This window comes from Strongylocentrotus purpuratus, unplaced genomic scaffold (genome assembly GCF_000002235.5).
Source record: "Strongylocentrotus purpuratus isolate Spur 01 unplaced genomic scaffold, Spur_5.0 spur5_scaffold_1, whole genome shotgun sequence".
NCBI lineage: Eukaryota > Metazoa > Echinodermata > Echinoidea > Camarodonta > Strongylocentrotidae > Strongylocentrotus > Strongylocentrotus purpuratus.
In genome coordinates, this window is record NW_022145594.1 from 38,257,486 (window position 1) to 38,284,533 (window position 27,048).

Genomic DNA, 27,048 nt, shown 5'->3' on the forward strand with positions numbered 1-27,048 from the left:
ATACGTGTCATTTATTAATTATAACTGTGATTAAGTTATGATAAAACATCGATAATTCTCTGTTTCGTTTTTTTTTTTTTTTTTTTTTTTTTTGGGGGGGGGGGTCGCACTGTATAATAATAATAAATAATAATCAGTTCTAGTATAGCGCATAATATTTATTCTCTATGCGCTTCCAATTTGGGCAGAAGGTAAGGATTCATAAGCCGAAGGAATATTTAACAAACCTAGAATAATTAGCCAAGCTTCTTCAAAGTCGGCTCTTTCAAGTGCATCTCTTAAGACCTTTGCTTGATCTGCTCGGTTGTGTTTCTCCTTCCAGCCACAAAGAGCTTCATAAAGCTTCTGTGGACCTAGACTTCCTTTAACCTCCTCTATTTCAAGTTCACGTAGTGTTTTGCGTACCTTCTCCAGGATTGGTGTGTTCAGGTCATATAGCACTGATCTAAGCTCATAGAATGACACGGTGCCTGCAAGAAAACAATTTGTTTCTACGGTTTTGCTCTTAGAACTTTTCTTATAGACCATCCGGACAATGTGACAGTGATACATTACTCTAGATACTATTAAATTGATCCACTACATGTAGTTCTAATTTGCTTTGGGCTCATAACTTTATTCTTACATAAAGAGTTTTGTTTACAATGAAGGAAGTCAATAGTTGTTTTTCTTAAATTCTGATTTGTGTGTTTTACACAGACAACAGGTGGAAAAATGCTAAAGTTGCTAAGATCGTCAAGAGAATGTGTTACTTAAAACATGAGTTTACTGGAAACAGATTAGTATTGATTTGAGTGAAGACATCAAAAAGAGAATGACTCTGATTGATCCAAATCTAAATTGTTGCTTTTTCGTCAACACGTACCACCATACTTTAAAAGGAAGGCTGGGTTCCGGAAAGAATGAATATGTTGAGAGTTGTTACCCTCTATTAGACGAGTATTAAAGTAGTCACGCAAAACAAAATTGCACAAGAAACGACCTTCAATTCCGACAATGACTACAAATCGTTAAAAGTTTTCGATCAAATTATGTGACCTATTGTTTTAGTCCCTTAGACTGATATACACATGCATTGATGTCCACTGTCGCTGGCAGCTTCAATTTAATTGAATATTGAGATCCGATATGATATTCTGTTTACGGTTTGAACACGAGTGCGATTTGTTTTTCTTTGGACGAAAACGTTACTTGGTGGGTGTATTACAACATTAAAAAGGCAATGTTTTTACCTTCAAAAAATGTCTTCGAAACGTCAGAACATCCAGCTCCCTCTAAAGCAAGACTCACCAGAACAAAGGGATTCTGGGTAAAAGGGCCTTTACTCCATTCCCTCAATTTTCTCATGCCTGCAAGGTGTACGTCTTCCTTCTGTCCTGCAATACCAGAACATCTTTCTGTTTCTGACTCAACCTCGTTATTTCCTTCTCCATTATCGTGGCTTGATGCTGCGTCAAGAACAACGTCATTCTTCTCTGCTGTATTATCGACTTCGATTTCTGCATCTGGTATCAGCTTACGTATGAACTTTTGGATTGTTTCAGGCTTTTCCAAATCATGTAGTATTTGTTCCAATGTTCCTTCAGGTACCTTAGTAGTAGTTTGCCGTCTTTTGTCTGTGAAAACAACACAAAAGGTTCGTAGAAACCGCGTTTCATTAAAAAGTACTAATATGTTCATAAAAAGGTTGGTAATAACATTTCGCGGCAATCAATTCCTTTAAACAGATACTATGTCGGTTTCAAACAATCTGAATTTCCTAATATATCTTTCTGGAAAAGATGAGTCTGAAAGAGATGTCAGAATTTGGTGCTTTAACAACCTCGTATTACTCTTTAGATAAATTAATTTGATTGGAGTATTCATAACATGTATAAGTTAAATACAATGCTACCAATCTTAAAACTAAAGGTAAGCTTTCATACAATCCAGTGGAGTTTTCCAATGCAGGTGACTTCACACTAACTGTATGTGTAAAGTCAAGTGCTGCCCATGAGTAACTGTTTTTCAAAGTTCTCATCGTGTGCATACCATAGATCTGTTGCCACCTGGTTCCAAAATCCAGATCTTGTAGAGCATCTCTTAACATCTGTGCTTGTTCGAGTGTCTTTGTTGCCTGTTTCCACCCACATAAAGCATCATACACCTGTTTTCTTCTCATTTGCCCTTCGATGTCTGTAATTCCCAGCTTGGTGAGAGCAGCACACACCTTCCCCAAATCATCCTTTGGCGTGTAATACGCGAGTAGCCAAAGTTCATAGAAAGAGACGACCCCTGTAAACGTGCCATTTGTTACGAATTCGATATTAGAACCAATTCAGTAACATGCAGGCACACTAAACACGTTATATATATATATATCTATATAAATATACCTTGTATTCGAATAGATGTATGACGACACATAGGCCTACATGTTACCAGTTAACTCAATTCAATAGACCTTAATTCACTAGATCTTAATCATGGATAATCCTTGATTAAGATCAGCTTTGTTTGCCTATTGACATAACTTTAACTTTTGCCGAGGTTGCTGCTTACATTTTAGTTGGAATGGTTATTGGCATTCAATGAAAACATTTTCGTAGTTATATGTTGAAAATATTTTAAATTCCTAAATACTGGAACCGTAATTAAAGATAAACCTGAGTACTGGTAATGCGATTGCATTGTGAAAGAAAAGGTGTGGAATGGATCAGAAAAGTTGATCATAAAGCATGCAAGTAATGGTGTGTAATGCAAGGTTCTATAGTCATCACAATCATCATAAATTTGGCAGAGTCTTGGTAAAGTAACAATCACTTACACAGAAAGATGTATATGGGACAACGCACATGGTGTCGGGGCCAGTACTACCATGATTTCCTTATCTTTATATGCTCATTACTCAGCCAGTATACATTTTCTTCCAAAATTGTTCGGCACATGACATTTATTTGTAATCTTGAACATTCAGTGTAAGTTTCGTTAGATTCTGTGAGAATTCATTTTCATTTTTTACCAGAACTCAAGTTTATCTTTAAGCCACCTAAGTTCAAACAAATCTTACATTTTCATAAATATTTGATTAGCCCTTGCGAATATTTATTGTATACACTTCCGTTTCAAATCGTAACATAGAAAGGGATGTGAGGGAGAGTATATCAAACAAAGAACCCCCCCCCCTCTCACCCCCGCTAAAATAACACTAATCATTCTACATGGGGTATACATGAAGCATAAATGTAATCATGCGACCTACCTACTACATGTACCTTCATTTTCTGCACCAATGGCATAGCCTCCTCGACATCTCGTTTTTCATTCGTACCTAAAGTTTTAAAATCGATAGTGTGCCTTTTAAACTGTGATGAGACGAGAAATAGAAGCCAGTAGCTACTTTGGATAGCACTGTTGTTCATATTTAAATGAAGGGTAAATTGCTTAATATTATTACAGACCGGGCTTATACTGTCAGTAAATTCATCCACTTGAATGTTGTACTTTTTATCATGAAAGTTGAAAAGGGATAAATAAATTTACTGGATTTATGTTTAATGGCTGACAAAAATTTCATTTATGCAAACTTGCAAATATGTTAAGCTATAAACTGATATATAAAAACTGAACTGTCCTATGCAGGTCCACGAAAGTCCAGAAAACATTATATAATTATTGTTTTCATTTTCAAAAAAGCATTGCCCTTCAACAAAATAATGAAAAACTACTGTAAACCAAAGAGCCACTTAAAGGGCAATTCAACCTGTAAACAAGTTTATTCGAAAAGTGTGAAAATCAGAAAAACAGAATGGCGAAAATGTGATATAAAACGGGTTATTATAAGAGAGTTATGGATGTTTAAAAAATGAGATCACTAAGTCTATTAAAATTTCAAATTTGCAAGCGTATCAATGGATTGTGAATTACTCGTTCGGCAACAGTGAAACTTGTTCACTCACTTATTTTTTTCACGTTTGGATTTCGGCATCAGTCTACTCTACAATTTACTAAATTCACAAATTTCAAAGTTACACAAACTACAAAACGCAGCTGCACGCATCATTTCTCTGTCAAGCAAACATAGTCATATTTTACCTATCCTACACAATCTCCATTGGTTGCCTGTAAAAGAACGTATAATTGTCAAAATCCTTCTTTTAGTTCATCAAATCATGAACAGAACAGCTCCTGAATACAACCAGTCCTTAGTTCACCTCTACCAACCCACACGTACCCTCCGATCCTCCAACTCTGGTCTTCTACACATACCGCTTTCAAAGAAATCTTGGGGGGAACGAGCTTTTGCTCATGCCGGACCAGCCCTGTGGAATTCACTTCCACAGGAGCTGAAGAACTTCGACTCTTCAACGTCTTTTAAGAGTAACCTTAAATCCCATTGGTTTAATTTCGCGTTTCGAAGACAGACATTCATTCATTCTTTCATTTTTGTAAATGTAACGATTCTTTGTCATGATGTAATGTGTTCCCTAATATTTTTAAGCACCTTGAGCAGTTAATTAAATTTGATAATGGCGCTATATAGATCTCATGTTTTATTATTATTATTATTATTATTATTATTATTATTATTATTACTCATGGACCACTCTCAGGTTTGTCATGTACAAAATATCAATGATATTTTTTTCCTCCAAAATGACTTCTCTTTTGAGGCACTACTCAAAATATATTTTGGATAGCACATTGCTACAGGTCTTCTTGGAGGAAAATACTCTCCTAAGTCGTACATTCTGAGAAGAAAAAAATCCCGTTCTAGTTAGGTTGTATATTGGAACAAATGCGAAAGTTGTCCGGCACTACATCACGTTGACATTATCTATTCAGCCTGCAATTTAAAGTTCCCATAAGCAGGTATCAAAATTCATAACTTTCTCACATTTCGTCCGATTTCGTTCAAACATACACCAATGTCCTTGCTATCTTTGCTATCAAAGTGACTCGGTAACGTTGCCTCAGATTCTAAAACAAAATCTTCGATTCAGCTCATGCTGCAATCATAATTCAGTCAGGAATCTCATGAAATTTCATTTTTCGTTTTCCTAACGGTTTTTATAACGCTACGGTCTACTGTGGAAAATGAATATGGTGAAACCGGTCACTCAAAGATGTTCACATTTTTGAGGCACTTCGTGATCATTTTGAATCGCCATTGTGTTACGGCTTCAATGTTACACCATATCACAGACACTGATAACACGTAGGGATATGTATCTCAGATTTAACATTGTTAAACGATGCCTTTAAGATTGGATTTCCCTTTAAAGACCATACCCGAACTGAAAAATGAAATGGATGTATTATATATCAACGGAAATACTGTAAGCCGAAAATTCCAATAACATCAATTATATGCCATTTTAATGTTGATCAGGGGAGTATCAGCTCTCTGAAAATTCAAAATCTAAATCTTTGAATATCAGAAGTTGTCGACCTAAAAACTTGCTATCAACTTGATGACATAATTGTATGTTGATTACGCATATACACAATGACTTTGCATTAATTAAGTACGGCTCATCGCCTCAACTATATAGGTTAACCGATGGGGTCCACATGTTATGTCGTCACTGTAACTTCGGCAAATTTGACATTATGTTGACCCTAAAATTGGATAGGTGTGGAAAATGAAGTTTTAATGCGAATGTGCAATAATGAAAAGGTAAATTTTTTTTTTATTTTTTTATATGTGTATTCTAAATTCAATCGGTTTTCCATTTATAACAATTTGTATTTTCATCGGATAGGGTCTTTAAAGGTACTGTGTCCTTTTTGCAGCCAACATCAAATTATGTAGAACATTGCAGGAATTATGGATATGTCGTGTATGTCCTATCTGTGAAATTTAAACATTAGGAGTGTCCTAGTATGCAAATTATGCAAGGAAATACGTTTAGCTTCTAGACTTCACTGTCAGACACAATTGAGTGACTGACTGACATTTTTGTTTTCTTCTTTGGTAATAACAAACATAACATAGCTGTAACAGGTGCATTAGCATTTGTCTATATCAATAACCCATTACTTGTAAAATTAAACTAATTGAATCTTTGTGCATCACGAAACTTACCACAACTTGGCAAAAGGGTCTGAAAATCAGACTATTACTTAGGTGATTGCGCAAATATTCATAAATGAATCATACACGCCATTTAAAGTAAAACAACAACAACAACGCAATCAATTATTAAAGTCGATTCGACAACTAATGTTTGTTATTTTCTCACTAAAAGCCATCTTCAAGCCCTATCGTTTTGAGGAAAGTTCTAAATTCGTATTGTCTTTGAAATGCCGTTGGAATTTCTTTTATTTATTTGTTTTGCCTGAAAATGGGACATAGTACCTTTAGTTATCTCTCCAAGATTATATGTTCTATTCATGATAAAGCTGAAAGAGAAAGTAATGATCATTGTATCTATCCTATATCGCATCTGTGTGCTCCGCATGTAAAATGTAATCAAGATAAACGGGTTAATTGAATTAAAGATTGTTAATACTTACTTTTTCTTTGATGACGTTTCCACACAAATAATATTATGCCGGCCACAGCGATTACAACCAGGATAACCATCGGTACAACTGTAAAATAGAAAATCTCAGTTATCTGGCTTTGTGTTTGAGTGATGTTCTTTTGGTAGACATAGTTTAAAATTTGTTTAATCTCATAAATGTCTACGCATGTCAACCCCATTGTTTTCGTTTACCTTAGATAGTAAGTGTAACAATTATATAATTGTTTTAAGGAAACGATACAAAGAAAATGGAATCAGTTAATTTAGACATTTGGGGAGTATTGAGTGTATTACTTTTAAATAAAGAACATTCGCGTTTCATTCTGATCAAATTACGTAAATAGCTCTTTGCCTACCAATCTTGGCGGGGCTGGTGCCACTTGCTTTCTCAGTTATCGAGGGATTTGCTGGGGTTGCCGGGAATGAAAGGGGTGTCGTATGTGAATCTCGTGGTGTAGGGACTGTAGGGGATCTGATCAATACTGTCGCCGTCTTTTCGTCTTTCGTTCCAGGTATATCTGACGCAACACATACATAGGGTATCTCACTTGCTGAACCGTTAATCATTATCGATTTGTTCTTTGAACCGTCTTTATTTTCCCGAACATTGCTACCTATGTTGGTGATCTTGTTAGATCCATGTAGGAAGAAAAGGTTTAAGTCCGGGAAGAATCTGGAAGCTGAGCATGTTATGTTCATCGTAGTATCGTTAGTTGGAAGACTGCAAATTTGTGTAGTCTTCGAAATGTCATTCAAAGTGCATTCTTCGATGATTGGGTAAGGTTCTTCAGGAGGAGCTTCGAAATAACAGATAATAAATAAATTACACATTGGGAAAGTGTGCACTTTATACTCAAAACCACTGTGCACCGTTTTTTATATAGCTGGGGAAACGTATTGATTAGAGAGTAACTTTTATTCAGTTAAAGATACATATCACCGAATATTGAGTAAAATTCCAATAAACATTTGTAATCACTGTTTACCCAATTTTGTTGAAACATTACCCGATTTGGTGAAATATCACTCCTGACGACTGATAGTCAACCTGTTCAAAACGTCAAGCCACTCCTACTACCCATGCCCTCCAAAGGCGCTACAGTAATTCTCCTTCGAACTTTAAGCTAAGAAGGATAACCAACAGGTATTTTTCTTCAAGACTACCAACAGTCCTTTTCAGGGCTACACACACTCAAGAAAAGAAAGATATAAACCGAGAGTCCTTTTTAGGACTACCCACCCCCACCCCTCTCACACGGTGCAACCGCAAACTACTGTATATTACCCGATTGTGTTTAAACTGCAGATACTTCACACATGCTTATTGTAATATATGTTTACCTGCATGTACCTATAACCAAAACAAAGCCACGGAGCAAAGGAATTATGAGTAGCTGTTATAGGAGACATTACAAAATAAATTACAAACCGTTTATAATCCTCTACCTTTTGTTAAGCAGAATATAAGTAAGTATTGAATACGAATTTCGTTGACGAGTTATTTCTAAGATTGATCTCACAGCGTAATTTTTTACAAATTATTATTGATAATCTTTAGATGTATAACAACCATACGTTTGTGTTAATAGGAAGGTGGAAATACGTATTAATCTATTCAAGGTCTGATAACCATGTTGACCTAGGGCACAATGATAATGTTTATGTTTGGAGTCAGAAGGGCGTTAACTTATAGCTCTCAACAAAAGGACTATACTGTCGTTCAGCCTTATCTGTTTCATGGCTTACCATATATTTTTACATCGGTGAAGTTGTGAATGAGAATACCAAGGTAATTCGAAACACGGCATATGTATCGCCCCTGGTCTGCCATTCGAGCATCTTCGATAACCAGAGAGTAATCATCCGTCATGTGACACGCTTTGTTGTTAACACATGACCCAGAGATCTCTTCCTCATACGCCCACGAGATCAGGTCAATTCCGCGTTCTGGGTCATCTCCTTTCTTCCAGTAGACGGCAACGGGGGCTGCATAAAACTCGCAAGTTAGAACGATCTCTTTCCCTTTTTGGACTGTTTTATGTAGGTCCGTGTAAACGACACCGTCAGGTACATCTCCTGCAGCACCTACATCAAATATTTAATAATAATGAATAATTTCTGTAAAAATCAGCAAAGTGAAAAATAATTACAAAGAAGAAGATGATGATAATGAAACAAATTATAAGAATAATAATTCAATAGCTTTTTCTTCCACTTCAATAACAGTTGCACATCAAAAAAATTAGAAATACAATTCATGTACAGTAACATAATATATAAGGAAAAGGGGGAACTAAGTAAAGCAGAAGCTTGTGGGTTGAAAAGTTCCCTCAGTACATAATCATAATCAAATTGTGTACATAAATGAAAAGTGAGACAAATTTACATAGTACAAAACTGAGAAATCCCCACACACATCCATGTATACAATCAAACACACATGGATAAGGAGGGGTCAGTCAGTTGGTGACTGGTGCAAGTCAGTCCCCTAATCATACATGTAAGCAGGTAAAGCGACAACAGACTAACTTCGACCAACCACAAAAAGAGTGACGGGCCCTTGGAACAAATCTCATCTAAATAATAAACATTGTATTAAATTAATGATTGTAAATGGGCAACAAGCTTGACTTACTTTTTTTTAATGAGCTCAAATAACTGCATGGTGTAACATTCATGAAATTAATAACAATAATAATAATAAAAATATTGATAATAATAATAATATTGATAATAACGATAGCTGTAACTATTATTGTACACAGAACAGTTGGAAAATGAACAGTTTGTCAGAGATAACAGAATTCCATGATTTCTTGAAAAAAGAGGTAACACCCCAGTCACACCTCAGAACCCACTCCACACCAACCTTAAACCGACGAAACGTTTGTCATTTAGGGTATAATGTAATAGTTTCTTCGTTCTGTTGTCGGTTTTGTGTCGGTTTCCATGGTGTGACTGATATTTCATCTAACAAAGCTATAACGCTCAATTGTTTACATTATTGTTATTTGAAATGTATACTGAACAAATTGTTACTTTTCATTTTTGTTCTGATTGTGATTGTCCTTGTATAATATTTTGGTTGCTTTGGCTCCACTGTGTGCAAAAGAAAGCCTTTAATGCATTGCCATCATTGTATTATTACTACCCTCTTCAAGCTACTGTTCTTAGATCCAAGGTTTGCCTTTTTATTTGAGAATGTGGCCCTTGAGTGGCTCTTATATTCGGTGACACTTCTTTTAGTTCTTTTTAGATTTTCCCGTACATAGTATTAAGTAAACAAAATAATAAATTAACAAGTGTATGTCACACTCGTTCCTATTAACTTTTGAAGCTGGTTCCCCTAATGTTATCTTCAACATTTATAACTTATCATTATCATTTATCATAAATTATTACATGATATGAACTAATATAAAGAGCTGAATTATGTATAATAAGGATGACACAAATAAGACATTAAATCGCTTAGAAGATTTGTCCATTAAAGTTGAGTTTTTTTGTTTAGATCAATGTAAGTACAAATGCAATGTGAAGGCCTACAGTTAGGGATAAAGTTAATTTTATCAAACGACAATGATCCACATCAACATTATATCAAACGAATGATCCACATACTAGTGGTCAAGCGTAAGAGTAACTATCCTCTAAACCATTCACACATCCTCGGCTGTCGCTTCGTCTGTATCATTCTGTTCCATAATTAACGCTTAGGGATAATCCATACTAACACCCTTTATTGTATTAGTCGTATATCAGTGGAATATCTAAGTTCAACCGGCACGACTCACTATGCAATTAACCCTAGCAATTAACCTAAGCCTCACCTAGAACCAAACCCCACCTTATCCATATACTCTTCCCCAAATAAAATTCATCGGCGGAGCAGAAGTCAGAGCACCGAATAATAATCAGACACCAGCTTACAATATACCGATTACTAATAGCATACCATAAACTAACGCTCACCCATACTTTGTTGAATGATTACTCCATAGAATTAAACATAAAGACACAGTAGTTTTAATTCGTATAAGATCCGCATACGGGTATACAGCCTATTCCATAATGCTCTACAGTGCGTGTGCGTAATAGAGCGTGCTCGAGAGGCATTCCCGAAATGTTAATTTTGGGGGTTTACAAACATAAGACGCAATATATACATGTATATAGTAAAACTACTGTGTACTATTTTTACTACGTTTTACCTCCTATGAAGCTTGCGAGCAGAAAACTGCTCACACATGCCGAGAGAAGCAGCCATTTCCTTCGATCCTCCATGTTCACGTTCACGCGGTGAAAATGCGCGATTGTCATATATTTACTCAGAAGTTAATATTAACTACTGAAATGCCATAAATCTTATGGGTTGTTCGCACTGCATTCTGATAACCTTGAGTACTATTTAGTGTCATAAATATGCTTTTACACAATCAGGACTATAATATACAATGTTGGTCATAATAGTGGAATAATTTTGTTTACCCCAATTTATTGAATGATTTTTTACTTTGATTTATTCCTAATAGATCTAGATAATAGTATACATTCTCAGATTTTATTGAATGACAATTGGGAAGTGTTTGTTTTCGGTGACTGCTAAAGCACGTGTGTGCTACAATGCTAATCAACTAGGGGACCTACGTCCTTAAGTCATAACTGACAGTAATGGGTATTAATACCTCATAAAAGGGCACTAATATAGCACATTGACACGGTTTTGATCATGGGGACTCCCAATAACGACGCCATTGCTTAGTCAATGAATCATGAATGTACGCAGCGGGCGCTAGGGTACGTGCATTTTGCCCCGACCCCCAACATAAACAAAATCGTCTATGTGGGCATGCCTTGAACCATAATGCATGGCCCTACAGAGGATTTTTTCCTGTTGGGGACTGGGGGGAAATGCAATGAATTATTGAAAATTTATTGCATTTTCTTTGTTTGTTTGTTTTTATTTCGCAACCTCCGACGGAGTGTGAAAAAACGAAGGTTTTTGCTTGCAATGTAAATTCCTTTTGACGAGCACCCAACCGATTCCTAATCTACAACAATGTAAGAGGGGAATTAAATTGTTTATACTCTTTCTTTAAATTTAATAATCATATCACATATTCAGATAATGATGATTGCTACTCAAACGTAGAACGATATTAGTTGTTGTTCATAATGTCAGTGGGCATTAACGGTTTTTGTGTTCCTCATGTTGTAAAGTGATGTTATAACACAAATAACTAAACGCAATGGCCGAGGTGGGGGGGGGGTGTAGATACGTGTGAAAATCGTTTATTTTAAAACAGTTATTAAAACATATGCTATTTTTTGTAAAAAACTCAGTGATGATAGGTGTGGATAACAAGTTGATCAGGTGCGAGTAGTGCACCATGCTCACCTATGATAATTCCGATTTTACCTAGGAACGTGCTCCTTTCCTTTTCTAATAAGTGTCATTTTAACTTTGGATATGTTTCTCCTTTTCCTTTCACCAAGAAATGTGCTCCTAATTCAAATCGACTACAGGCATTTTTTTTCCAATTTCACCCAAAAGTCGCTCGCTACGCTCGTTCGCATTTTATAGTAATACAGATCTTGTCTACTTGATTAGGAAATTTGTTCCTCTTTGTTAGATGTGTTTTGGGGCACTGCGACCTAACATTTTTTGCACTTGTTGACCGCTCACTTTCAAATAAATATTCAGAACATCACACCTAACTGCAAAGTATGATGTTTCCGGCCCATCTAAAGTGTTGGCTGCCCCTAATTCGGCACAAATTTGATGGCAAAATGTTACTTAATTGTATCATAGTGTGAAATAAGATGTCATTTATGACACACTTCTCCAAAGATTTCTCCTTACCCCCCCCCCCCCGCCCCTGAAAGAAAAATGCGTTTGAAGACAAATATTAATAAAAGAATATATAATTTGGTTCTAGGACGCCTGCCCCCTGGACATCCACCCCAGTCAATTACCCCCTAGGAAAACTAAACCCTACGGCAATCACCCTCTAGAACGACTACCCCCTGAAACAACCATCGAGTTCCCCTAGGGGTAGTCGTCCTAGAGGGTAGTTGTCCAAGGGCGTAGTTGTCATATGGGGTAGTTGACTGGGGGGGGGGTGGTTATCGCGGGTGGATGTAGGTGTTCGGATACGATATAATTTGTATTTTCTGTTGTACGCAGAAAAAAAAACTGAATTGTGTATTTGTTTTCATCAATATTCGACTTCAAACACATTTGTTTTAATAATCCTTGCAGAAATGTGTCTTAAACACTTTAGAGGGGCTTTAGAACGTATCCCGGACCATGCAAAGAGAAAAAAAACATACAATGAAATCATCCCTGATAATCTAATCACAATGTACGGGTCTAAGGCCATATTAATGTCTAAAAGTTGTATATTTTTGCTTTTGCTATTGTAGCGCAGTAGAATATATACCTAATGTTGGATAGTTTCTGCGCTTTATAAATGTACTATTATTATTATTATTATTATTATTACCCCTTTCTTTCCAGAAAGTGCCCTTTTTTGTTCCCCCCCCCCCACACTCACACACTTTGAAAGACACTCCGCTGCCCTGCGCATGGATGATTGCCTATTTTATTGATTTAATTCTTAAACCAATATCTTTAATATGTTTGTGAAAGCTGCGTCAAGAACATGAACTTCGGACCCACGTGTTTGCCGCTTATAAATGTAAATTATTAACTTGATCAGATAACAAATATCATTTTAAAATGTATTATATTTGCAAAGAACTGATTACGACAGGGATTTAGCTACGTTTCTAAACATAATTAGACGCCGTGTATTATAGCATAACGTAATGTAGTTCGTTTATGGTTTTCACTGCTATACAAAATATTAACAGTAGTTTGTTAAATAATAATGGGTTTTCATTTCAAGCTTTTGATTTACAGAGAGGTGTCGAACAAGGTTTGCCCTCTATCACCTCACCTGTTCCTTATTGGAGCAGTAGCTCTTGAATTGTTGATTTAGATTATTTTGTTTAATCTGTTTACAGGACACATTAAGAAAGCAGAAAAAACGTTCGAATCAGGGGAGTTTTTCCGGATAATCCATTCATACGAAATAAGTGCTGAATTTACAACGTCTTTACTTCATGTTCAGAACACTCTTCCGTGCACCCTTGGTCACATGATATACATGAGTCACTTAAAGCCACACTGTACTACTTGTAGCTACTTGCTCCATCTGTATAGAAAACTTCCCCAATCGGTGCCTTTTGGTCCCCATAATCCTCTTTTTCTTATGTTAATTGAGAGTTGAGTTAATGAGATAGCTACCTGTCAGTGACCTCGCTGTGTAGTCTAATCCGTTCTGGCTGAACTACCACAGCCGGTCTTTAAGTATCTGAGTATTAATCTCGTATTTAATCTTGTTCACAATTAGCACCGAATGACCTTCTGTAGGGAAAACACTACAATGATTCAAACATGGAATATCTTAATTTACCTAACTTGCATACATTTCCCTTTAGCGTCAAAGTATAAAATACAATATTTTCCGGTAAAATGAGTTACAGGGTTTCCGCATACTCCTCTTTTCCGAATATCATCGTAAAACGCCTTGAATGCCATAGTTTGCTAAATATTGCTTGTTTTGGTATCGAAAATTGAGACTAATACTATAATATCTTCATCTTGTAAGAAATTCAAAATGAAATATATCGTTTATTGATATATTGCAACTGCATGGACACTAGAACTTGACACCTACGTGGTCACGGGTAATATGTGTCAATGATTTATTCGATCTGCTTACATTATATACATGGTAAAATGCACATTCCAAATATGAACCTTAAAAACAATTCCTAAGGGGCGTTTCATTTGCATTGTTTTTCTAAATTATCTTTAAGAAAAGATACTTACAGTATATGATACCCGCTTTAAAGGCACCAGACAGTATGCTGGTTCTCTTGCCACGTTTGGTTCTTTAAAGTTGTGAAAGAACCTGAACAACAGCTTTATCAAATTCACGTGTTAAGATTAGAAGAAAATTCGTCTTGGTACTAGGTCATCCATTTCTTTACCATGTGTAATTTGAAGCAGTACTGAAATGATGAATTGTCTGCCTCAGCGAGCTATTTATTGCACGGTACCAGCTCATGGTCAATTTGCAGACAGTACGTAACCCAAAACTAAATTTCCATGTGATGCAAGAACCAACATCACAGCTAAGGCGAATCCGAAAAACCTACCCCCTGGCCAACCACCCAAGGATCACTACCACCAGTCAACTACCCCCTAGGACAATTACCCCCTAAGACGACTACCCCCGGGACAACTACCACCGGGAAAACTAACCCCGGACAACTACCCCCAGAAAACTACCCCCTAGGACAACTAACCCTAGGACAACTACCCCCGGACAACTACCCACAGAAAACTACCCCCTAGGGCAACTACCCCCGTACAACTACAACCCAGAAAACTACCATCCAGACAACTACACCCTAGGATAGTTGTCCGGGGTAGTTGTCCTAGAGGATGGTTGTCTTAGGGGGTACTTGTCTGGGGGTAGTTGTCCGGGTGGTAGTTATCCTGGGGTAGTAGTCCTAGGGGGTAGTTGTCTGGGGGTAGTTGTCCAGGAGTAGTTGTCCTAGGGGGTAGTTGACTAGGGGTGGTTATCCGGGGGGTGGATGTCCAAGGGGTAGGTGCCCTAGAACCGAGCTAAGAAAGCAGCCAGTTTTGCGACCGTACTGCTGTAGTTGTCCTGAAATGGCGCTCGAGGAATTTTACGCTAGTGCTTCTATTAAAAGTATGTCTTTACAAAAGAAGTCCACCCTGACGCCGAACTCATAAGAAACACAAACACTAATATTATAAAAACCGACGTTTTTCGTTTAAATGTATTTTTCCAGTAAAGTAGATGGTAGCAGCTCTTAAAGGCAAACCAAGAAATTCTCTCCATAATGGTGTTAGGATTTTACATTTTGGGCATAACCAGATAAGGAAGGCAAGTGAAGAGAAAAATAAGAGAGAGAGAGAGGCTAAGAATGACAACTTAGATAATAGAGCTTATTACTGCGAACCGCTAACAGAGCCCTGTTTGTTAAGGTATACAAATAATTGTTTGCACGCAAACATATTAGCAAACAGTATTTGCATATCACGTGATAAACGAAATGAAACGTCATAATGTCTGTCACTGATTAATATTAGCGTGTTACAAGTGAACGTTACTATTGCGCATTTTCACCGCTTAAATGCAAGAACTTGAAAATGGGGATAAACGAAAAGAACGGCTTCTTTCGGCTTGTGTAAGCTTTCTTCTGCTTGCATGCTTTATTAAATCGTTTGGAAGATATGTCTTTTAAATTTGAGTTTTTTGTTTCGATCACTGTAAGAGCAACTGCAATGTAAATGCCTGCTATTTGGGATAAAGTTGATTGTATTAAATGACAAGGATCCAAATCAACTTTAACAAAATAATGATACACATAATGGTGGTCGGGCGTAAGTGTAATTATCCTCTAAACCATTCACACACCCTCGGCTGTCGCTTCGTTTGTATCATACTGTGCATTAATTACCGCGTAAGGATAACCCCTAGTAACACTTATACTGATGTGTAATACTCGAATATGAATGGAATTTCCGTGTTCAACCGTGCACGACTCACTATGAAATTAACCCTAGCAATTAACCTAAGCCTTACCTCGAACCAAACTACAACCTTATCCCCATACCTATCCCCAAACAAAATTCATCGCCGGAGCAGACTAATAATCATACCCCAGCTTACAATCTATCGATTACTAGTTCGCCCCATAAACTAATGCTCACCCATACTACGTTTAATGTTTACTCTATAAAAATGACGCATGAAGACACAGTAGTTTTAATCCGTCTTAGATTAGCATACGTGTATCCCGGTATCAATATACACCCTATACCGTAATGCTCTGCAGCGCGTGTGGGCAATAGAGTGTGCTCGGGAGGCATTCACGAAATGTTAATTATACTTTGTAGGGGTTTACAAACATAAGGCACAATATATACATGTATATAGAATTAAACCTACTATCTTCTGTGTACTATTTTTACTACGGTTTACCTCCTATGAAGCTTGCAAGCAGAAAACTGCTCACACATGCCGAGAGAAGCAGCCCTTTTCTTTGATCCTCCATGTTCACGTTCTTTCATTCACGCGGTGAAAATGTGCGGCTATAACATTTACTTATACTGAGAAGTTAGTATTAACCACCAAAATTCCATAGGTCTTATGATATTTGATTATTGTATTCTGATAAGCTTGAGTGCTATTTAGGGTCAATTCAATTCAATTCAATTCTGGTTTTATTGTAAATAAAAACATACTGAATAAAAAGTCCGGAGACTCATACAATTCAGTTTACAAATTATAAATACATACAAGAATAAAGAAATCAATACTTTTAGCAATCTTTTAAAAAATATTACTTACTAATTCTAATGAACTAAACAACTAATTTCAAACAATCGTGAAATAATACCTGTTCTAATTGTGCAATTAAAACTTTTAAATAGTAAAATAAGTTGTTACCATTTTCTAAATGTCATATGCAATTTTGTAATACACTTTCAAATTAATAAGTAGTCTTTTTTAAACCTAGTTAACATTTCTTTAAAAATATATTTATATATAGATGATTATCCGAGAGATATGATAATTCAAAATATACAATTTATGTTAACTTACAGAGTATAGTCCTATCATTTTACAGGTAGTATAAAATCTGATTTAATCTGATTAATTGGCATGACAAGAAATTAATTAATTACATCTAGGTCACATGTGGTCATAATATTGAGTGCAAATATCTATAGATTTGAATTCAGGATTCGTGTGAAGTGGGGAATGGGAGACTGCCTGTAACGTTCTGTTCTCATTTTGGGGGTATTGAGCTGGAGAGAGTTGCGGAGAGTGCGTCGTGAGATAGTTTGTCTGGTTTCAGGTAAGAGATGGCGGTGGCGGTCTGAGATCAGCAGGGACTTAGCAAACTTTTCGCAAAGAACAGAGCGTCGTTCAGACAGTCTGACAACACTCAGCGACTGCAGAAGTTGAGCATAAGACATTGTGTCGGGAAATGTACCAGTGATAATACCCAATGCTCTCCTCTGCAGTCGCTCAATGCTGTTTACTTGGACAACAGTTAAACTAGATGACCAAACGGGTACACCAAATTCAAGACACGGACGAATGTACATCATGTATATCAATACCAAGTCCCGAGTGTTGACACCGTTCCTTTTCAGTTTACTCAGTACATATAGTTTGCGTGATGCGTTTTTGACGATGGTTTTGATGTGTAGATCCCATTTAAGATTATCTTGGATTGTTATACCAAGTAATTTTATATAAGATACCACTTCAAGCTGATTACCATTGATCTCCAAATGGGGGGTAGGCGGTGCATTACGCAAGAATGAGATCAGCATGGTTTTGCACTTCGTTGGATTGGGCCTCATGTCGTTTATTTCACACCAATCAACAAGAGAATCAATGTGTGTTTGTAACTGCGGAGGGTCCGACTTGTTGACAACCTCTAGAAGGCTTAGATCATCAACATATTTCCAGCGGTTTTCTGTAGACAACGCGGCATCATTAACCATTATCAGGAAAATAATGGGTCCTAGTTTAGTTCCCTGAGGAACACCACAAGTGAGGTGGGAAAGATTTGATGTAACCCCGCGATAACGAACAGTTTGCGTTCTTTGCGTCAAGAAACTACAGATAGTCGGGAGAATGGAGCGGTCAACTCCTATGTCAATCATTTTTCTGATTGCTGTGACATGGTTGATATGATCGAAAGCTTTACTGAAATCGATCATGCATAAGTTAACATACTTCCCAGGTCGGTCAATTCCCCGATGAGCATTATCCAAGAGACTGATTAAGTAATGGCAAATTGATGTTCCGGGCATGTTCCCAAACTGTTGGGGATCAATAGCATGGTGCACATCTTCAATAATCCAACTGGCAAGGAATCCCTCAAACACTCGTGCTAATACTGACGTGATAGAAATGGGCCTCAGTTGGTCAGGTGTCGTTGCCGGCCGGACCTTAGGCACTGGACACACTGATGCATTTTTCCAGATATGTGGGAAACATCCATTTTTTAAACAGCAGTTGAAAATGTGGGTGAGCGGCTCAGACAGCTCGTACGCAAATTCCTTGATGAGGCGTGTTGGGCAGTCGTTCGGGTGACCAGCCTTGGAGACATTGACTTTTTGTAGACACTCAAAGACCTTTTGTCGCTCGATGATTGGAGGTGGTGTCGGCGCAGGGAGGTAATCCGGCAACGAAGCCAGGTCGAGAGATGGAAGGGCCGAGCAAATCCGGCTAAAATGAGCGTTTATCTCATTCGCAATCTCTAAGTCGGATTTGTCGGCTGGAAAGCTGAGAGACTGTTTCTTAAGTCCTGCTAGGTGGCGAATTTGCTGGTGCCATTTCCCAGGTTCACTGTGTTTCAGATGTTCCACTTTCCTGCTATAGAGACTTTTCTTGGCAGAGCTGATTTCTCTTTGTACCTTATTTCTTACTCTACGAAATGAGTCATCACCTCGCGTATAGCTGATATTGCGCTGAGTAATGGCCCGGCGGATGGCATCATTCATCCATGGTTTATCGTTGGGACGTCGTTTGACTGTGATAAGATCAAAGTATTGCCGATATTTTGTGTCTAGAAGTTGGTGAAGATTTGCAGTCATTTTGTTTCCATCAGTGGATTCCTTATATTCTGACCAGTCCATCTGCGTGATCCATTGACCAAAGGCGCGAATGGAGGAATCACGAAATGGTCGGAAGGATATTTTTGTAGTGTTACGTGGTGGAATAAGGAGCAGAGGAAAGTAAGTAATAACAGAGAGGTCACTTAAAGCAATGGGTGCTGAAATGACAGGCTCTTCATAACAATCCCCGAGATCTGTCAATAATTTGTCCAGGATGGATGTACCCCTGGTCGGTTCTTTTACTACTTGGGACAAGAGGGTGTGCTGTTCCAAATGATCTGTAGGAAGGTCATTGAAATCACCAAGGATTATGAAAGATGCATTCTCCGACAGGGTTCGAGCCCTATCAATCATCATTATGATGTGATCACTCAGTTGGTCTTTATGTGGAGACCGAGGTGGGGAGTAGAGTACACAAACATATATATCTCTTGAAAGGCGGATAGTAGTAGATGATCGTAGACGAACCCACAAGACCTCCAGATGTCCAGGTACATGTTCTTTGAAGATTTCATAACAGTTTATATTCTTGTCCACATAGAGAAGAACTCCACCACCTATTCGTTCGTTACGATCTTTGTGAAACTGTTTAAATGATGCAAGTTGATATGCAGAAGCCGGGTTGTCCTGGGAAAACCATGTTTCTGTGATAGCAATGAGGTGGGGAACATTTTGCATTGAACAAAGAGTGGCTTCAAACTCACCAAACTTGTTGGCTAAAGAGCGGGCATTAAAGAGCATCACAGCTGGTAGACACGACCTGGTGGCCGTGGGTCGACATGTATCCCTGAGCACTGATTTATCAATCTTTCTAATTCGGATATTGTTAAGCTGTTGCTGCTTTGTCCTATTTGTGATGATGACAGGGATGTTATAGGTCTTTCTTTGCTTTCTTCCCCTGTGTGTTTTCCGTTTCTTTGATATTCCCAAGTCATGAAGGGTGTTCCAGACGGCCTTGTCAAGTCTTGGAGGGTTTTGGTTACCAGAGATGGGATTAAGTGAGTTTAAGCACATTTAAAGCAAGTGGAAAGTTTATCATAAACAAACATTTTCTATTTAAACAAATATGACCCCATTTGTTTGCAGTTGGCACTATAAATATTTGGTAATGATCTTGATTCTCTCAGTTCCCCCTTTCTCGTTCTTGTCGTTTTCCTCTTCCCATGCACTCATAATCTTCATCTACGTTTCTCTCTCTCTCAATCATCCCATTTCTTGTTTTAGCAAAATGTATCTTGGCTTGCATATTTTAAACTACCATTCACAATGCTGGGAAAACCTATACAAAACGGTAAATTTCGTGAAATTCTATTTTCGGTGAGTAAGACGCATGTGTCGTTTGTCGCCGCTCTGCATGATTGCGACGAAATCATGTCGCCCCCAAAACGGAATAATTTACCGGTGATTGAGAGCGAGCATTTACACTGCAAAAACGGGTAGAGTTTCGGCTGGTGTTAGTGGGTCGTTGCCTACGATAAATCGACAAATCTCCGACACTTGAGAAAGAAACGACGGTTTTTGCATTTGATATAAGTGCCTATTATTACTCAAGCGACCCCGACTCTTGCCTGAAAATTGCAAGAAACGAATTTGCATGTTTATACTATTTGTTTACATTTAATAATCATATTGCATATTCAGATATTGCTAGTTGCTACGCAAACGTAGAACGATGCTTGACGGCTCAAAATACGCATCCAAGTTTTGGTATGGGGTCATGAATTTGGTTAAAATGAACATATTGTAAGCATAAGCGATCCAACACTATTCAGTGGTCGTTGTCGCGGTTCTAGTCCAAATTTATGAAATTGTAAATGATAAACTCATTATGGTGTATAGCTCCCTCTCAAGGTCAAGATATTAATTAAGCTATAAAAACAATGTTTCTTGACTAAAATCGAACGAGCTATTCCCGTTTGGAAATTATATTATCACACTACATATTCTGAGATTTCCATGGTCGCAGCTGCCATAGTACACTCTAATAAATGAAGTGCTAAATCACGGGTGCTGGGTACAAATTTGCACCACACGTACCAAGTGTAGCCCTTTGCGTGCTCGCAGCTTTTGGGAAGCGATGACGAGCAGAAAAATGAGTGCTGGAAACACGTGCTATTCAAGAAATTGCACCTGAAGTGTGACCCTGCCTGTTTTAGCACTTGAAGAAACACCGGTAGTGCTGGCGCTCCATGCGCAGGCGCACCAGCGTTCCAGGTGCTAAGGCAGTGCTTCACACAAACAAAATTCAAAGCAATTTAAAATTCAAATGAGATGTGTCGCCACTCGGCTATAAAAGAGCGGGGATCTGAGAAGGTATTCTTCTTTTTGGAGAATGTAAGGTGGAAGGGGCTTGTGTATATATGTACAAAGAAATTTAGTGTATTGAATGTGTGTGCATGCATATCAGTGCTTCACACAAAAGAAATTCAAAGTAATTTAAAATTCAAATGAGATAGGTCGACACTCAGCTATAAAAGAGCGGGGATCTGAGAAGGTATTCTTTTCATTGCCTAATAATTCTGCTTGTGCATGATACTATTTCCAACATTCTACATGGAAGCAAGACTACCACGTACTACATGCAATTGACATAGACATGTGCAATCTCAATGTAACAGTAAAAACTTCCCATTCATTACCATGAGTGTGACATGTGGCGTCTTGAGGGGTATGTTTTAGGTGATCAAAGTAGGCTAAAAATAATGTTAGGGCTGTTTAACAGAAGGGTGAGTTTCAGCACTACAGGTGTGATTTTGTGCATGCTGTTTGTATGTGTTCTTTAGCACTATATTGGGTGCAAAAGTGTTAGCACTAGTGCCGTTTTACATGGGTTCTAACATGGGTTATTTAATGCACTAGAAGTTTTTTTTTTTTGCGAGCTGCATGCGTCTAATAGCACCAGAAGTGTAAAAAGACTTACACTTAAAGTTTTTAAAGTAGCACTTGGACTGGTGTTGAAGTATAGCACGTGTACATGTGCTATTTTAGCACAATTTGGGCAGTCCCTATGCGTGTCCTTACAGGTGCTGCCTCCAATTTTTAAGGTGTTAACATTAGCACTTGATTTTTTAGAGTGTACGGCCGTAGGCGCTCTTTGAAAATTGTACATTAAATTGTTCTCGTAAGCAGAAGGGTTTTAGGGCCTAATCTTTCTAGTGCGTATGATACATCTACAGGGGCATTAACATATATCAAAATTGTAAGGAAGCACCTAATTTTCAAGATTTCTTAAAACTTTGTATTACTTGTAATGTACAGTACTGGTACTTGTGTTCATCATGATGAAAAGTGTATTAATCTTCAGTGACTATAACAAAAATTACCAAACGCATTGACCGGGGGGGGGGGGAGGTACTAATGTGTAAAAGGTCATTTATTTTGCTGACTAAAGTAATAAAGCATACGCTATACTATGTGTTGGACACATTGATGATAGGTGTGGATAACAAGTTATACACTGGTGGCACCTACACCTTCAATCACAATTGTTATGATCCATTTTCTTAATTTAATTTTTAAATTTGGCCCACCGAACGGCGCACTGTCCGCTTGAATATTGTAGTAAAACAATAACACTATTGCTTGTTTTATTGACCTCATTATAAACAAGTATTATAAACCACCTACTTTTGAAATTGCAGATATCCAGACAAAAATTGCATGCTAAATCACAGCTGTCTGTGTACCTAACTATTACTCTTTAAATAACAGAAGGTTCATAACTCAGAAATATTACTCTGTTGCGCCGAATTGGTAGGCATGGGAAATGAGTTTCTTATTTTCATTTCTGTATATATGAAAACAAGCTATAACCCCCGAACACACATCCCACACACCCACCATATATACACACATACACACACTCACATCTAATATGCCATTAATGTCACTAAAGCCTAAATAAATATAGGTTTGTCTTATTTCGAGCTAAGCGGCGCCACTTGCTTCCTACCTCTATAAACTAATGTACTTGCTTTAAACACAAACTTTTTGCTGTTTACTTCTTTAGGTTGAGGGGGCGTTGTATACATTGTCCATTCAGTGATGATTGAGTGTCTGAGAAGTTTGATAAGATTTGTTCATACGTAAATAAGGGTGATCTAAGCATTTTGATTGTACAACATGTAGAATAGAAAGGTCTACTATAAATAACAATAATTGAAGTTGGGACACACGCGTATAAGTTTGATCAAATTATTGATTAGTAATCAGCAGGTATTAAATTCGATAAGCCTCTACTCCATGATGAACTTGAAATTGAGATATATAAATCAAAGACAAAGCGGGTTATGCTATATCAAGTAGATTGCGGTTGTGTGTCAGTAATATAGCATTCTAAGGATTTGTTTTCTTCCATCACCCTAGCGAAGTAGAGTACATTTATACAGCAGCGGCGCTTTATAAATCTATCATTTGACTGTCATCATCATTCAAATGTTGTTGTTGCATTTTTTTTGCCTCGACCTTCTCTTTCACCGCTGTTTACCACGTCACTGGTGAACGGGGCATTTCAGTACACTAACTGCAATATTCCATTCAATTAGTTCAACCGATTGCTTTAGTAAGCACATGTATATATGTTAAAGTTGCTCAAGCGTTGGTATATAGAGGGCAGCACATGGACGTACGCAATAAAGGGACACAAGTACGCAAGAAAGCGTAATACCCATTGGCTCAGTGTCATGTAGTGTTTGGGAGTGATCGGCATGTTGCCTACTTCACAAACGACTAGTATATACCCACGCTTGAGCAACTTTAAGTGCAGTTTGTTCGTGCGCGCGCGTGTGTTTATGGGAGGGGGACAGTGTAGAGGTGAGGCCATTTGTGTTGATGAAGTCACTTCGTTATGGTATTATCTATTATGTACCTTTACTACATTTAGTAGTTGGTTAACTGCTTGCAACGAACCTACAAAAAAATGTCAACAGTTTCATGAACAGAATTGTAATGATAAAGTAGGTCCACAATTAAAAGAAAATGTATATTTTTACATAGCTCTTCGAAAAGGGTGAATTGAAAATTCATCACCGGAATATACCTCAATTATACTTGCTGTCTCTCTCTCTCTCTCCCTACCTAGTTTTCATTGTTATCAGATACGACCAAGTGCTTTCTTTATCGTTTAAATCTTTAAAGTCATAGTCACTCATATCTTTAGGCTGCATAAAGAAAAAGAACTCATGACCCGCGCGTTCCCGGCTCATAGATCATTAATTCGATCAATGTGAATATCATATAGATTTGTGATAGCTGCACACAGAACATGAACTTGAGACCCAAGCGGTCGTGATTCATAAAAGTCAATATTTACTCATCACCTGCCTAATTCCAAAGATCAAGTGCACTTTAGGCAAGAAATGGAAGATAACAAACAAACACCGTTTAAATTTATCGAGGGGTAATGTTGGAAGATGTGTTTTATATGTCTTATTATTTGTTCAGTGTTTGTTTAGAAACCACTCGCGTCATATGAGGCTACGTGCAAAGTGCCATATCAGTTGTTATGTTAAGGGTACGTCAGGGCGAAGTAAATATATCAAATTAAGCCAGTAAGTGAATTATCGTAGTCCTATAGACTTAACCCAAGGACCACTAGCTTCCAGTAGGCAGAGTTAATAAATTGATATAAGATTGTGTAGTTCTATTTTATTTTATTAGAACTTGCCAATTCAATCTATTAGCACTTGCCATTTAACTAGTTTCTTTGGCTAGATGTCATTCATATAATTTACTATATTATGATTGTCGTGGTCTAGTGGATAGGACATCGAGCTGTATATTGCATGGATAGCACGAGTTCTGTCACGGCAATATTGTTTAAATGGGAAGACATTTGTCTACATCTGCCATTCTCCACCCCGCTGTAGTCAATGGATACCGTGTATAAATGTATTCCTTAAATGCTTTTAGCACCTTACGGCTAAATTCAGTGTAATAACATTGCTTTGTATTTGCGCATTGCGCCTCTCCTAGGATGGGGGTGTGTACACCATAAATATATATATATATATTACAATTACTAGCATCATTATTAGTATTGTTATTAGCATTATTATTTTTATTATATTCCACATACTAAGAATCTTGCTCTACGATTGGTCAAAAGTAAATCACGTGATGAAAGATAGTTCGCCCATTATTGATGGGAGAAGCAAAAAGTTCGTTACACTGTGTAGTTAGTATTACTATCTACACAGTGCAACGCACTTTCACTGAAGATAGAGGTACTATCTACACAGGGCAGTGCTCTTTCACTGAAGATTATCCAACGCGTTATCTAGCGCACTAAATCAGGCGTAATTAAGCGCGCATTACCAATGAGCGCAATTAAAAGAAACACATGCGCGCACCGATGTTAATCGGGTCTATTCATATTTACAGGATTTAGAACTCTTATTATCTAGGTATAGGCTGTGGTTGATAAACGTTATTTCCCAGCACCATGATTTACCTATGATTACGCATAAGATAGAAATGACACATGCATAATTTGTCCATTTATGTATTTATTTAGCTTTCAAAAGTTCACATCGATACGCGAGATTGATTGCAACTGCATACATACATCGATAGCATTATGTCATTTATACTTCTACATAATGTATGGCTGTGTGACCAAAGTTCGCGCGTGACCAAAGTTCGCTTTCTCAAAAAATCGGTAAGATTTTGAAAATCTGATATCACCAATGGAAAGAGGATCATAAAATTACCCAGAAACGAAATTTTCTTTGGAATTGGGTGCGAAATTGTGAAAATATTGACAAAAGATCGGCACATTTTGCAGTTATTTGCGTCCGTTCCGAAAAATTACCAACTTACCGATAAGGGTCTGGAAATCTTCATTTTGAGAGCAGATATCCTCAAAATTGTAAGTAATAAGTGGTACCGTCTGGTTGTATGATATATTGCCTTGCAAATTATGAAATTACCTTATTTTTGATGGATCGTATTTTTGTATAAATCAGCTGTAAACCCCCGTGCGTGAACTTAGGTCTCGTTGTTTTTATGACTTTTTTAGATGCAGCGCGCATGCACGATCGGACATCGAATTTTTAGATCGCGATATCTCCGAAATCCTTCGACGATAAATGTTGTAGTTGAACCAATTGGTAGTAAAATACTTTGCCGTCCATTTGGTAGTAATTAAAATAAATAAATTTGTGTAGAATATGAGAAAACATGGATCGAATATCACATTTTCTAATTTGTTCTAAAAATCTGCGCGAACTTTGGTCACCCCTTCATATAAAAGGTAACCTTTGATTACAAATATACGTACATTTTCCGAAGGCCTAAAATACAACAATAATAACAGCAATAACAAAGACATTACCAAAGAACGTTTCAACCGAAAGTTCTACGAAGAGACAAAGTACATAACCTCACTACAGGCTTAGTCAATTGGATGCTGGTGCACTAAATGTTAGATCCGATAAAAAAATCTACAATGCATGTTTCTATAACAAAATGCGAAATATTTTGTTAATCCTAAGCGCTGCTGATTTTAAGGCATATCGACTAAATCTAACAGATTTAGAAGCAAATCTTTGTTGAAAATCACATTTCGACTACTGACTGTCAGAACTGTAGACCATATTTCATCTTTTAATTATTCTAAAATATGGTTGTAGGGCAGATTGACAAAGCAGGTAGGAACGTTAGGATCAGTTGAGGCATTCTACGTATATTTCACCCTATTTCCATTTATTCAAGACAAATCCTGAAAATGCCCCATCTCTACTGCCTGCTCAGAACAGAAATAACTCTTCCGTGCGCCCTCGGTGACATGATGAG

The 27,048-nt window shown here is 37.4% G+C and overlaps 2 protein-coding genes across 2 annotated transcripts; both read right to left on the reverse strand.

Moving 5' to 3' along the window:
* Positions 1–6,897: 6,897 nt before the first annotated feature.
* LOC105439593 lies at positions 6,898–10,793 on the reverse strand. Its single transcript, XM_030978776.1, has 4 exons — positions 10,721–10,793; positions 8,256–8,594; positions 7,851–7,860; positions 6,898–7,027 (listed from the first exon to the last, which is right to left on the reverse strand). Exons 1-4 carry the CDS (start codon positions 10,791–10,793, stop codon positions 6,898–6,900), a joined length of 552 nt encoding a protein of 183 aa, XP_030834636.1.
* A 7,362-nt stretch (positions 10,794–18,155) lies between these two features.
* On the reverse strand, positions 18,156–20,268 carry LOC105439592. The gene is made up of 2 exons (XM_011668762.2): positions 18,371–20,268; positions 18,156–18,168 (listed from the first exon to the last, which is right to left on the reverse strand). The coding sequence occupies exons 1-2, from the start codon at positions 20,266–20,268 to the stop codon at positions 18,156–18,158; spliced, it is 1,911 nt and encodes a 636-aa protein (XP_011667064.2).
* Between the last annotated feature and the right edge of the window lie 6,780 nt (positions 20,269–27,048).

What these genes read in the sequence shown, in the direction of transcription:
- LOC105439592 (XM_011668762.2), bottom strand. Translation starts at nt 20,268, where the DNA reads ATGTGCTTAAACTCACTTAATCCCATCTCTGGTAACCAAAACCCTCCA.
- LOC105439593 (XM_030978776.1), bottom strand. Translation starts at nt 10,793, where the DNA reads ATGGAGGATCGAAGGAAATGGCTGCTTCTCTCGGCATGTGTGAGCAGT. An exon ending in GCTCGCAAGCTTCATAGGAG is followed by an intron (nt 8,595 to 10,720) that starts GTAAAACGTAGT and finishes TATTTGATGTAG; the next exon opens with GTGCTGCAGGAGATGTACCT.